This window comes from Dysidea avara, chromosome 1, assembly GCF_963678975.1.
Source record: "Dysidea avara chromosome 1, odDysAvar1.4, whole genome shotgun sequence".
Taxonomy (NCBI): Eukaryota; Metazoa; Porifera; class Demospongiae; order Dictyoceratida; family Dysideidae; genus Dysidea; species Dysidea avara.
In genome coordinates this window covers 33,918,635-33,932,171 of record NC_089272.1, presented here as the reverse complement: position 1 = coordinate 33,932,171, position 13,537 = coordinate 33,918,635, and the positions used below count along the sequence as shown (strand labels likewise).

The following is a 13,537-nucleotide window of genomic DNA, read 5'->3' as shown; positions in this document are numbered from 1 at the left end:
GCTTGCACGCCAAAAATAACAGTTCAATGTGCCTTAACTATTTTAGCTATAGTAGTTAGTATTGTATATACGTACTTTACAAAAACTGATAAGGAAAACTTACTATAGCTAGCTAGGTAGCTGCATGAAAGTTTCTAACAGTTAAAATGTTTTATCTCATTGGAAAGATAATTTTGCTAACATATTTTCTTGCATTGTCCACCAAAAACAAAGGTAGTTATATTACCTCACTAGTTTTGTATTCATCTATGTAGCTACAGTATGTCATGATTTTGTTATAATGTTAATATTTACAATTTTAATTTCACTTGCATGTTTCATTCTTTTGTGATCTATTTTATACTTTGGTATACTTATGTACAGAAGAAGATATAAATTACTATTACATGCATACATACCATGTATAATTTACTTACACTCATGTAGCTATATGAGTATGGATGACATGTTCATTACAGGATGTAGAGGGAGCATAATAATGTCATCTCCACAATATTTATATGTACCAGATGGAAGCCGGGGTATAGTGCGATGCCAGAGCAGAAGTGATGATGGTGAAACCTTCTACTCATATATTATCACAGCAGTATGGCATCGTTATTATGATAATGGAACTAATGTCACCATTGGTAGCACTGGGTCAGTTTATTCCAGACTACATACACTAAACTTTGATCCATTATTACCAGAAGATGAAGGACAATATCGCTGCTGTATACATGGTAACAACTGTAGTAGAGATACTATTGTTACAAAAGCAGGTACCTAACTTCTGCAACTACATAGCTACTCTGCATACAGCTATAAACTAAGCATACTACCTTACTTAAATAATAAATAAATATACGTCCTTCAATTAAATAAATATGTATGTCATTCCTTAGTGCCACCTATCATTCAATCTGTTAACTCATACCACACAGCAGAAGTTGGATCACAAATAACTTTGGCATGCAGTATTATCAATAAGGGAGTGCCTGTTGCACAGTTCGGATGGTTAAGAAATGGAATTGATCTGAATGGAGAAAACATATTCACCAACAATACTTTTATTGTGATAGAACTATCCAACATAACTATGGAAGATGCTGGTGATTACACTTGTACAGCTAGGAGTGCAAGATCATACCTTAGTGATACAATTGCATTAAATGTATCAAATAAAACAGAAGGTATTTTGAGTGTGTGCAACATCAATTCTTAAAGTGTTGCATAGCTATGAATCTTTCTATAATGTGGATGTGTTTTCAAGAAGTTGTATGTATGTAGTTTTAAACAGGACATGTATTAGTAACACACAGTACATGGACAGTTTGTTTCTTTATCATGTGAAGCAACGTACACTGTGCAATCTTTCTATTCTGTGGAAAATGCAATAACTTACCAACTAACTATATTCTACAGCATTTATTACTATTCAGTATGTGAAAGTTAGTTACACAATTCCGTGAATGCATGAACACAAATTCCATGAACACATGAATGGGTACCATGGTTGTGTATGTGTTGATAAGAATATTGGCATTCAACAAATTCCAATTGGGCCACAAATGGTTTCCTGTTGACCAGTGGCTGACCACCACTATGACCAAAGTTGTCTTTTAATAAAAGCATAATTCCCCCAAACATTCTATATTGTAAACATCCTTATTTGAAGCATTCCTTGTATTCACAGAGATTACAAGTACATGTAAGAGTACATAAAGCAATGGTGGATCCAGGATGGAGCGTTTGGAGCAAACCCCCCCCTCCCCTAACCTTGTAGAGTACCCATATTTCATTTGATTAAAATACTAAACCTTCCAAAATCAATTTATAACTCATGAAAATGTGCACATTTAACTAGTATTTATTAATACCAAGAGTTAATACAGATTCACCTAAACTAAAGCAAATCAGTCAAACAGATTAACTAAATGCCTCTAAAATAATTATCATGTTGCTGTTCTAAAAGGCATTCATAACCTCTTCAACAGCTTTTACTTCACAGCCATCTGCAAAGGCCAAAATGGCTAAAATCAACAGTGAGACACTACTAAGAGGTGACATTATATTCTGCTTCAAAAATGCAACTACATGTAACAAAAAATCTGGCTCTTCCCAACACTCTACAGCTTAGCCAGTCTGTTTTCCTCCCCTTGCCAACTCCTGGATCTACCCCAGTACAGTGCATGTATGCTACTTAATGCCATTTATGCCATCTCATTGCACAGAAAATATCAATGATTATGATGACTGGAGAAGCGGAGGAGTTTTACGACTTGTACTGATCATCTTTGAATCACCTTGCCAAAGTGTTAAGGTATATTAACTAATCTGTGCACAATCACCTTTAGACCCTAAACACTTTTACAGAATAATCTGACACAATATCTGTTAAGATATGTACAAGATAATTATGACCAAAGTGCCACAGTGACAGTTAATCAGATTGAATGCATTAATGTATCAACAGTAAAATTTAAACTACAATTCACTGGTCTTGCAGCAAATGACACATTGCAGCAACTTCGATATGATATAAACAGTAGTGTTCAGGGATTAAACATTGGAATTGGTGTTTTGAAATTATGTGAACAGAACTGCACAGGGTCCACCATTACAAAGGATCCTGGTAATGTTGCTGGTGATAATGGTGATGATAATGACAATGATGGTGATGGTGACAATAATGAGGACAACATATTTAAGGAAACAGTTTTCATTGTTATTATGACAGCTGTAACCTTACTACTATTGGTAATATTCATAATGATAATATATAAGAGGTACGTACTGTACATACATATGTGTGCATAGCAATAGTGTTATTGGCTATATGTGACCAGGCCAGGAAAAAAGAGTTTGAGGGCTTATAAGTTTTGTTTACTCCTTCAAACTTCTCTTTATTCATATATTTTATGCAAATGCACTGTACTGTATATTATTTTCATTGTATCAAACTTTGCAGTACAAGTTACTGAATGCAGTTTTATTCCATTAGTGAGGTATGATCGGTTAAGCAGAAGCATATATGCTCAGTTTTTGCAGCCCAATTACAATAATTAATAGTGTATATATTGAGAGGTTTGACAGCTCATCTCCCATAATAGTCATTCCACATCATAATAACAATAACAACAATAATAGTTCTTTGCTTCTTAGGTGGGGATAATTCCAGTGCAATATGAATAATCACTTTCATTATCAGAAACAGTGAATAGTTGATTAACAGTCTAATAGTGCACTGTATGTTACTCAGCAACGTATGTTACACTAAAATATAGTTACAATGATGTTTTCAACCTTAATACGGTACATTGTCATAATTGTATGTTTCTATTTTATGTACACTGTACATAGGTGTGTTAAAACATCAAAGCTTAGGGCTATAGTAACTAACCCAATGTACAGATGTGATGCTATACATGAAGTTAATGAAGATGAAAATAAATACAATACCTTAAATTTCCACATTGATGACAATAAGGTGTCTTCCCATCATCAACCAGCAGCAAACTACCTTTCAATCACTAGAAATTACGTTGAACCAAATTCAGCTGATGTGAGGGATGGTGACATTAGATGTTTTCCTTTAAGGCCACGCAGAGGTAATTCAAAAAGCAACAAATGTAAACCAGTAATTATTTCAAGATCAGACGGAAGTGGAATAATATCAGTGGGAACTCTACAAGCTGTTATACCTTCAAGCAATGCCCCCAATGATCAGGAAGAATTTAGAATTGTTCCATCCACCACACATGATTCATATGTAGATGTTGTAAAATGATCTGGTATATCACACTTTTCTTGGGGATAAAGGATGCACACAGCTTTTATTATAATTTCTGATCATCAGCTACATCATTGCATTTTACGGTGCCAAAATTTATTTTTGTCTATTATACTGTATTGCTCTATGCATTAGCACTATTAGTAAGGAAATTCAATGTACAATATTCTTTTATTTTCATCAAGTTTTTAGTTATTTCCATCATTAAGCTGGAATACAACTTTTAATTATATAGAACTTTTTGTGGTAAATTTCAGAGGTTTCTAAGTAACTTAGACACTTTACATTTTCACAAACACTGGTAGTGCTGTAAATACATCATCTCTGAGAATTAATTTTCAATCTTTAACAGTCACAGGTGGCCTGGAGTGATAAGCTAATGTCTTCATTACAAGCAGCTGTCAACTGTGGCAAAGTACCACCATTACATTAAGGACTAAAGATGCTAGAGCTCAGACCTCTTGGGGTCTGCATAATTTGGTAATCCTCAGGCCCTATAGCAGCACTTTCATATGACATATGACTACTATTATGAAAATCCCTGGCTATATATTATTACTTAAGACTGAGCATATTTTTGCCATGCTACAACTTTACACATGCAACTACTGAAATTGAATAGCCCATAATTTTACCTATGCTTTGTGCAATGATATAAAGCTGCATGTGCTATAGCTTAAATCATAGTATAATATATTAAACCCCAGTGCGTGGGAGTATCAAAGCGCCGCGCTGGGTTATAACTACCATACAGCTAGACAGAGTGGCGCTGCTACTGTACAGTGTACGATATATTAGTTATCACCCAGTGATAACTTATCACCCTGTTGCGGAGCCACTCAGCCTCTTTCGTGACATCATAATAACCGCGAATGGCATTGTTTACCAATGGCACAAAGAGCCAAATAAGGAAATATTGATACAAAACACACCAATACAGCACTTATATAATTAAAACTAACTAAATCTTACAAGAAAACTGTTAATCCTTTACACAATAACACTACAAGTTACCAATACGATAGTTTAACAAATGTCAAGAATAGTACGTGACGATTTTCGCTCCAGCAATCACTCCCAACGGTCACTATGGTGAAGAACTAACTTCCTCTAGCTTCATCGTCTGGACTATGGTAGCCACTTGTTGGTCTTTATTTTTCTCTTGCACACCACGCGACACCACTATACCAATTTCTGACGAAGGCGAATCGTACCTGGAACCACGGCTGCTTCATAACACCGCCCTTCGCTACAGTTTGTAGGCAGTATGTAAGGTCTCTCTTGTGGCTACGAAGTAGAATCTCCACACAATTCGGACGAAATCTTGAGCACAGTGACAGGAACTCAAACCGGAACTTAATTTACTATTTACTATCCGTAAACTTCTGCGCACTCCCGCGCACTGGGATATAAAACAGTTATATCCCGTATACTCGGATGATATCATTGTTATTACACTCGTCCTCGGCTCCGCCTCGGACTCGTGTAATAACAATGATATCACCCTCGTAGATCTACCGGGATATAACTATAACTTATATTCATGGAATTTGTCATTAGGTAGTAATACTGTAACAGAGGCACAATTGATTGTGCTATATAAAATTATACATGTGGTATACAGTATGCAAATTTACTGCAGTAGGAATCAGGATCTTTGTTGCATAATCTACACATAAAGCCGTAATAGTGGGATGTACACATACATTAAACTATACCTGTGTCACAGTGTTGCTCTACGTATATATTATATTCATTTGGTTATTAAACTAAAATTTTAGAATGCAATAAACAGTTATGGCTTTTAGAGCAAATAACATTCTTGCTTTTCTTACCTTTACTACTGTATCATGGATAAAATGAACTAGTGAAAGTCACTACTAAATGTATTGAATGTCACTAATAAATGTATCGAGTGTCATTACTAATGTCTGCCACAAATATTCATTATTTTTGTGCATGACATTCACTACTACTAATTAATTTATGGTGACTGTCACTACCATCTAGTGACATTCACTACCATGTAGTGAGGGTCACTACAATGTAGTGAAGTCACTACACAAAAATAGTGAGTATTGTGGCAGAAATTAGTAATAAAATTATATAGCAATTTTCAGTGTTGTTATCCCTACTAGCGTACTGTTTTATGTACAGTATTGTTGTATCAATCCGCGCTGTTCAATGGCGGATCCAGGATGAGGCATTTGGGACATTTTGGGCACCATCCCCCTCTTATACCTTTCCCTTTTAGGAAGAATTGTAGTTATCACTTTGATATGCCAATTAGACCAATATCAGTTTATTACTCATACTTTATTTAGCTTAAAAGGCAGACATATCACCGTTATTTACCACAAATTTACATGACAAATTGTCATCCAGCACCTTCATGTGTACTAAGCACATCTAGAAATAATTATCATATAGCATGTATATACAGGGGTAAGTCCTTCATAGCTTTTGTAATACTTTTAAGACTTCACAATGGCATAAATGGCACAATGAAACACTAATGAGAGGTGATTACAGTATTCAGTACTACATATGTACATCAGCTACACCAATGGTAGCAAGCTAGATAACTGCTCAGTAGGCTCGAGTCCATTATGCTCCAAAATTTGCGTATTATGCTTTTTGGAATTTCCCCACTTTTTTTGCCTATTATGCTTATTCTTATGCTTTTCAGAAATGCATTATGCTTTTATTTTTGTGTGTTTTTCTTTGTGCAGAGAAGTTCTCATATGATATAATGTAAATGAAGAAGTGTCAATTCAACTGCAACATACAAATAATAGCAATAGCTTGAAATCGGGATGTGCTACAGAGTTGGTAGGCATAGGGGTGCATATCTATAGTCCCTCAAAAGCTATAAATTTATTGTCTAATATCTTTGTAGCTTTGTATGCAAATAATTATGTATATAATATTATGCATGGTTTCTGATTGATCTTCTGAGTTGTAACAATTGATATTCAAAGGACAGCAACTGCTCAGTATAATAATTATGTGACTTGCATTTGCAGTACTATGCCAAGAACATATTAAGCTTCCTGCAGACAAACACTTAAATGGTTGTCATTCTCTCTGTTGCATGCAATGACTGTTCTATTAGAGTGTTTGACTGATTGCTCTATTAGAGAATCTTGATCATTTTGAAATATTTACTGGTTTGATATTAACCCCAGTCTCACTGCAGACCTACAGAGACTCAATGTCCAGATATTCACCAGCTATACTGACTCACCACTAACTTTACTATCATCAGAGGGTTATTCAGAGAAACTATTGTATTGTCTTCCAATCGAAATTCCAATTATCATAATCATCATATCACATTTTATTCAAAATCAGACGATGAGATGCTTTAAATACAATGATTAAAGCTCACCTAAACTGCTTTTCCATGCCTTGGTACTAGTTGGCACGTCACTACATGCGTCCTATAAAACTCAAATCCACAATGAAAAGCATTCATTCCATCGAGTGCAAACTTGTAGTAGCTACATAAAACTGTAGTGCATTTTTCTACTCATTGTCAAGAATCACTTCACCATCCAAAACAAGTTAGCCATTGAGTTTTTGACTGTCATAGAAGAAGTTTTTTTAGTGTGGTGGAAATTTGCCCATTATGCTCTTAATTATGCTCCATTATGCCAGCATTATGCTTCATGCTTTTCATCCCCTATTATGCCAAAAATTATGCCAGCATAATCGACGCAAGCCTACTGCTGTGTCTATTTCCCTTTTTAATGGTGTGAATCTGAATGTACTTGTGCCCCTCCAGAGACAGAGTAAGGGAGGGGGATAAGGGGGCTGTAGCCCTTCCCCCTTTTCCTTTCTAAGTTAGTACTTGGCCAATAAAACCCTAAATCTTCTACGTGTATCAAAAGTAGACTTATTTCAGGAACTATGCATCACTACCAACACAAATAATATCTATGTAATTTTACCTATTGTTAAACTCTCTCCAGGAGATCTAGAGCATAATTAGCTTCCTCTTCCTCAAGAGTTTAAAAAAAAAAACAGGTTTGCATCTCCAGTTACAAAAGTTTTAATTGTGAGCTTTGTTTTATTCAGATAATTAGCAGTGTTTTCCACTATGGCTATAATAGGTGATTAGTGTGGTTTTTATATTTTATACAGAAGTGTTGGTTGGTTTAATTGGTTAGAGTTATCAGCTTCAGTATAATATGTAGCTACCAACTCAACCATTTCGCAAACTGTAGTTTTTTGTTAATTTTACAGTCTCATAAGAGCTATAGGATATTCACCCACTTTTGTCTATGAATGTTAAATCTGTATCAGTTACCTTCTGATATGATACCATGCTGTGGGTTATGATGCTGGTGTTTGTAGCTAGCTATAGATCAATCTTCATACCCTGGCAGATCTAGAAATAAGTTGACTATCACAACAACATATGTGACCGGATTTGCGAAAAGAGGTCTTCACGCACATCCAATTTACCAACTTTGACAATTCATAACTTCAGGTTGGAAGGAGTTATTGACTTGAAATTTGGTCAGTACTGCGCACTAACATAGGTGAATAGCTGGTGAAAATTGCTGGTTAATATGATGCTTGAGCACTACGTTATGATCTGCCAAGTGTACAGAATTGGATGTGTGTGGAAGGCCCCTTTTCGCAAATCCGGTCACATATTCAGAAAGTCCATAATTACCATAAAGTAAATATAGTTGCACTTTGCTAAAGATTGCTAGTGGACTAGCTAATAGCTACTAGTACCCTTCACTGCATTCTGCTTTTCAGTACACTTTATTGGTGTTAAGGCTAACAAAGTGTCACTAGGCTATAGTGACATTCAACACCACTGCTACGTACTAGCTACACATGTTTGCCTCACAGATTTAGTAGATTAGAGTATGGCTAAGAGGAACTGATGCAATATGGTATATAGCTAGCTAATATATCTAAATGCTTAGTAGCTACGAATGCATGCATGATAGCTACTCAATGCATATTGCAATCAGTCTTGACTGATTTTAATGGAAAAGTAAAGTGTAATAATATAAACTGAAATTCTATTATTTTACACTGAAAAACTCTCAGATTCACCTTTAGAGGGTCTAATATTCAAAACTTTCCTTGGGGGGGATTTCCCTAGACTCCTCTAGGTTGTAGACACTAATGTAGTCATTATTCCAAATAGCTAATTTGACCACAAACAGCAGATGAATCTTACCCCTATAGGGCCTTGTGAGAAGGCTTGGTATCGTCTAATGTCTGGCTAGCTACATATTCCACTGTCCAGCTTAGTCCCCACTTTCAAAGAATCCTAGATCCGCCCCTGCCCTCCCCTTGCTAACTCCTGGATCTGCCCTTGTACTTTACTAATGATTATGTAAAACCTGTATCACCATTAAGTGATTTGACATCTTCCTGATGCCTACTTTTTAACCACAGATAATGAAGCTAACACACTGCATAATGAATTGAAGTTATCATGCCTATTGCAAGTTTAGAATATGAGCAGGATAAGCAAAAGCAATTATGGATGCTATATCATCTCATAGTATAATTCATAAGAAGGTTTAAGATCATGATATCCACTCCCAAGCAGACATCACACTTTGAGAAAATTAGTTATCACTGTTACAGTAACAAAATATGTCACCATTTTCATTTGTGACAATGCAGCTGGGTACGTAATTAATCCCACATCACAGTTGCTGTCTAACATTCCACACAGCAGCATACAGGTGTATAGCCTACTAAAACCAATTATCCATGCATTCACTCAGTATACAAATACATTGTATGTATGTAATATAGTAATATAATGTATTACATACCTATAATGCATTTGCACCTTGAATAATTTGGTTAGAATGCATGCTGCATTTGGTACACCTGCATATGCCTACTGTATTATGAATGCTACTGTACAATTGGTATTACACAGGCCAATGGATGCTGTTTTGGATTATTTGCACTGACTGTTTCCATTAATCACTGAATGTAAGGGTGATATTGTAGAAAACTTGGCAGATGAAGTGATAATAATTATTTTGTATATATATGGCAAAGGAAATTGTATTATGACATTCAGTGGTTACAACTATCACATTATTTTTGTATACAGATACTGTAAAATGTTGCAATCTAGTACTGCTTATTGGAAGACCTGTTTGATTCTGACTATCAACTGCTTAATTTATGTATTGTGCCATATCCTCAGTGTTCATCTACCTGATTTGTGCGAAAGCTTCCAATAATGTGCTCAGTTGTTCTTCTTAAAAATAATTTATGCATACAGATTATTTGCATAAGTGCTTTCATTATTTTTGTTCAGTGTCATTATGTACATTTCATGGTTTCGTAGAAACTATTATGTGGTCAAAATTAGAGCAAGCTACACTATATTTCCACTGAAGAGGGATGTGTAAAACTAAGAAAATATTATAAATAATAATATACAGGGTGTATAGTCAATCATGCTGCATTTTTCTGAGTGCATATAAAATCCATGGTAAGTGGTAATGCACTCAGGGAGTGAAGCGCTCAAATCCACCAAGTGCACACCATCTGGGGTATTGTCACATCAATTAGCATGCTAATGGCTGTGTCTGCAGTGAAGGCACATGTCCATGTGTGGGGTGGGCAAAGCCTTTAAGGTATACCTATAGAAGCAGGCTGTAGGCTCCAACATTAATCAGTAATATACAGTATGTGGCTTACAAGACTTCCTAACATACCTAAAATTGACAGAATACCATAGATAGATCTAGAATACTGCATGTCTAAGGATGTCATTGGTGAAACGCATTCCAAAGACCCAAAGTACAGCTGTTTGCGAATTCTTTTATTTAAAGCCTTCTTGGTAAAAGCAGTCTAAGCAATTCAACTGAGTGCCTGCAAATGTTACACATAATGATATTAGTTCTAAACATACAGTGTAGCTACAGTGTAATGCATGCTCATTTTTTCTACACATTTTACTGTTACAGTAGTCTCATTCTGGACCATTTGTTTGTAGTGCTAGAACAATAACCAACAGTACAATAAGTTATTGTCTAGTAGTAATCTCTACTCATCAAACTACACACTGTAAATACACAATACAGTAGCTCTTTATAATTCGCTATATACAACTGTATCTCAACATACTACATATATAGGGATCTGCAAGAAGATTAAAGCCTATGATTCAGAAACTAACACCGAGAGTTCATAATATATATCCGGATATTATGAACTCTTGATAACACTAAACACTCTTTAATAGAGAGTAACTTCCTTTATGATTTTGGCTACCTGTCATTGATTCTTAGAAGAACTTTGTCCTAACTCCTCTTTCTATCCTGCCTATAACTTTTACCCTATACTTTCTGGCTAGTATACTTGGCAAAAAATGTGCTTAGAAAGTACTGTACCAGTATTGCCACTCATAACCAGCTGAGTGAGAGTATGATGCAAAACATAGAGGATTTAAAGAATGTTGTTTAAAGTTTTACCAGTCTCCTGTTTCCATTACTAAAATTTGGCTAGTTACACAGTAATTCATAGCACTGGTATAATTATTTAATATGTATGAGAGAAGTAAGTGGTGCTCACAGTACATTAATATACGTCATGCAGTACATAGTCCCAAAACAAATAGACGCTTGAAGTCTGTACAGTATAATGCAATGGATTAAATGTAATTGGTGTAATTCTAATTACATTTATCAGAATCTGTCATTGATCCTATCAAGTTTTTTCTTTGTACAAACAGCTTATATATTATTATTATTATTATTAACACTTTACAGTGACTATATAATAGCCAATGAAATTTTAGTGCACTGATAACAAGAGCAAATATTTTACAACCGTACAGTATTACTGTTACTAGTATTGTACGATAATAAATATAACGGTAAAGTATCAGACTCCACTATATAATCAGTGTTAAATGTGCAACCATGTACATATTTATAGACATTTGGGTTCAGTGCATACATGCGTAAATATGTTATGAGTATATTATAGTAGTGCTGTATAGTAATGAGTGTACTCTGATGTATAATGCATATGTAATGGTGGCATTAAATTAAACCTGAGTTTCAAAATTTCGGTAATGTCAATTTTAGGCATGCTAGGAAGTCTTGTAAGCCACATACTGTACAGTTATTATAGGAAGCCAGTCAAATATGTGCAACGTACTGTAGCATGGTAACTTTCTTGCAAGGATAACAGTGTTGAGGAGTAATATAATGTAATGTTATTACCTTTTGTGATAGCTAAGTACAGTACTGTAATGATATACTATAAAAGCTAGTAATATAACTCAAGTTACTTACGTGCTTTACTCAGAAATGTAATGTATTACCTAAGTAATGAAGTCACTGTAATGACTCAAATATTAAAGTAACTTTATTACAACAAGTAAAAAGTTATCTTGTTAGATAGATCTAGAATACTGCATGTCCAAGGATGTCACCAGTTGGTGAAAGGCATTCCAAGGACCCAAAGTAGTGCTAGCACGTTTGTGAATTCTTTTAAAGTCTTTTTGTTAAAAGCAGTCTAAGCAACTAAGTGCCTGCAAATGTTACACATAGTTAATGATATTAATTCTAATCATGCAGTGTAGCTACAGTGTAATTCAATAATTATAGTAATGCATGCTCATTTTTCTACAAATTTTAATATTGTAAATTTGTTTTGGACTAATTGTTTGTAGTCCTTGAACAATAGCCAACAGTACATTTCTAAATCAGTAGTCCGTGTGTAAATGAAACAATTATTCTGTATATTTCATTATCAAAAGTACAAGTAAGTATTATGGTAGTTAAACCCCAGGAATAAAAGGTAAACCCCAGTAGGTAAGCATCTTATTTAACACAATTTATGCATTCGGTTAGATCAAAGCCAACATAAAGTCATACTACATTCTAAAACTATATACAAAAACAGGAAAAAATGAAACCATACAGAGTTGTCACATATTAAATGAAGCCAAAAATTTTCAAGTGCAGGAAAGAGGTGTGTCATAATAATATGTACTGTGTGATATGATTGTTATCAACTCAGTGATTGTCAAATAATGTATTCTTTAAAAGATATAAGCTATAGTTATACAGCATCTACCTACATGCCTTTGTTATCAACACCTCGGCCTAGGTTTTACCTGTGATATCCTGCTTGTGATGGAGTTTAGCTATAACCTAAACCTCATTCTAATAATATAACATTTCATACATACAGTACATGCAGCACCTGTACAAGTGTAAAAAAACTACAACAACTAAAGCTAATAACACACAACTTTTAAGCAAAAAAACCTAGATAATTGCAGTGCTAACTTGTTTTATTTATTTAGTTATCATTATAGATGGTCAGGGTCTCCATCATCTTCTGCATAAACAATAAGATAAATATTCAGTATAATACAGTAGTACATACTGTATGTGACCAGATTTTACAAAACCATTCCAAACCACACATCAGGAAAAATCAAACCAACGCTACCAGTGGATAGCTACGCTATTGTATTAGTTTTGACCCTCAGTACTACCCAAAAACTACTCGAGGCTAGTTTTAAACAGCCTTCTTTTCTGGGTCGTGTGGAGAACTCAAATGGCAGTTTCAGGCCTTGTGAAGGGCCTGGTTTGGCAAGAATCAGCGGTTTACTGGTGGATGCATGGCCTGAAGATGTTAGCCAAATGGATTTTTTTGTTGATTTTGCATATCAGCCACTAAGAAGTAGGGTTCCACCGATACAGAAAAATAACTACCGATCCGATATCGATACCTAGAAGC

At 34.9% G+C, this 13,537-nt stretch overlaps 2 protein-coding genes across 4 annotated transcripts in view; one reads left to right on the top strand and one right to left on the bottom strand.

The window, feature by feature from the left end:
* LOC136262775 (uncharacterized) lies at positions 1–3,999 on the top strand. Its single transcript, XM_066057177.1, has 6 exons — positions 1–213; positions 459–761; positions 885–1,172; positions 2,214–2,302; positions 2,356–2,768; positions 3,343–3,999. The coding sequence occupies exons 1-6, from the start codon at positions 147–149 to the stop codon at positions 3,767–3,769; spliced, it is 1,587 nt and encodes a 528-aa protein (XP_065913249.1). The 5' UTR covers positions 1–146; the 3' UTR covers positions 3,770–3,999.
* An 8,931-nt stretch (positions 4,000–12,930) lies between these two features.
* LOC136262748 (uncharacterized) overlaps positions 12,931–13,537 on the bottom strand; it is a 103,583-nt gene continuing 102,976 nt past the window's right edge. For all 3 annotated transcript variants that reach the window (XM_066057146.1, XM_066057154.1, XM_066057162.1), the window contains one exon: positions 12,931–13,132. In XM_066057146.1, coding sequence (XP_065913218.1) covers positions 13,104–13,132 — 29 coding nt within the window. In that variant the 3' untranslated portion in view covers positions 12,931–13,103. The remainder of the gene's footprint in view (positions 13,133–13,537) is intronic.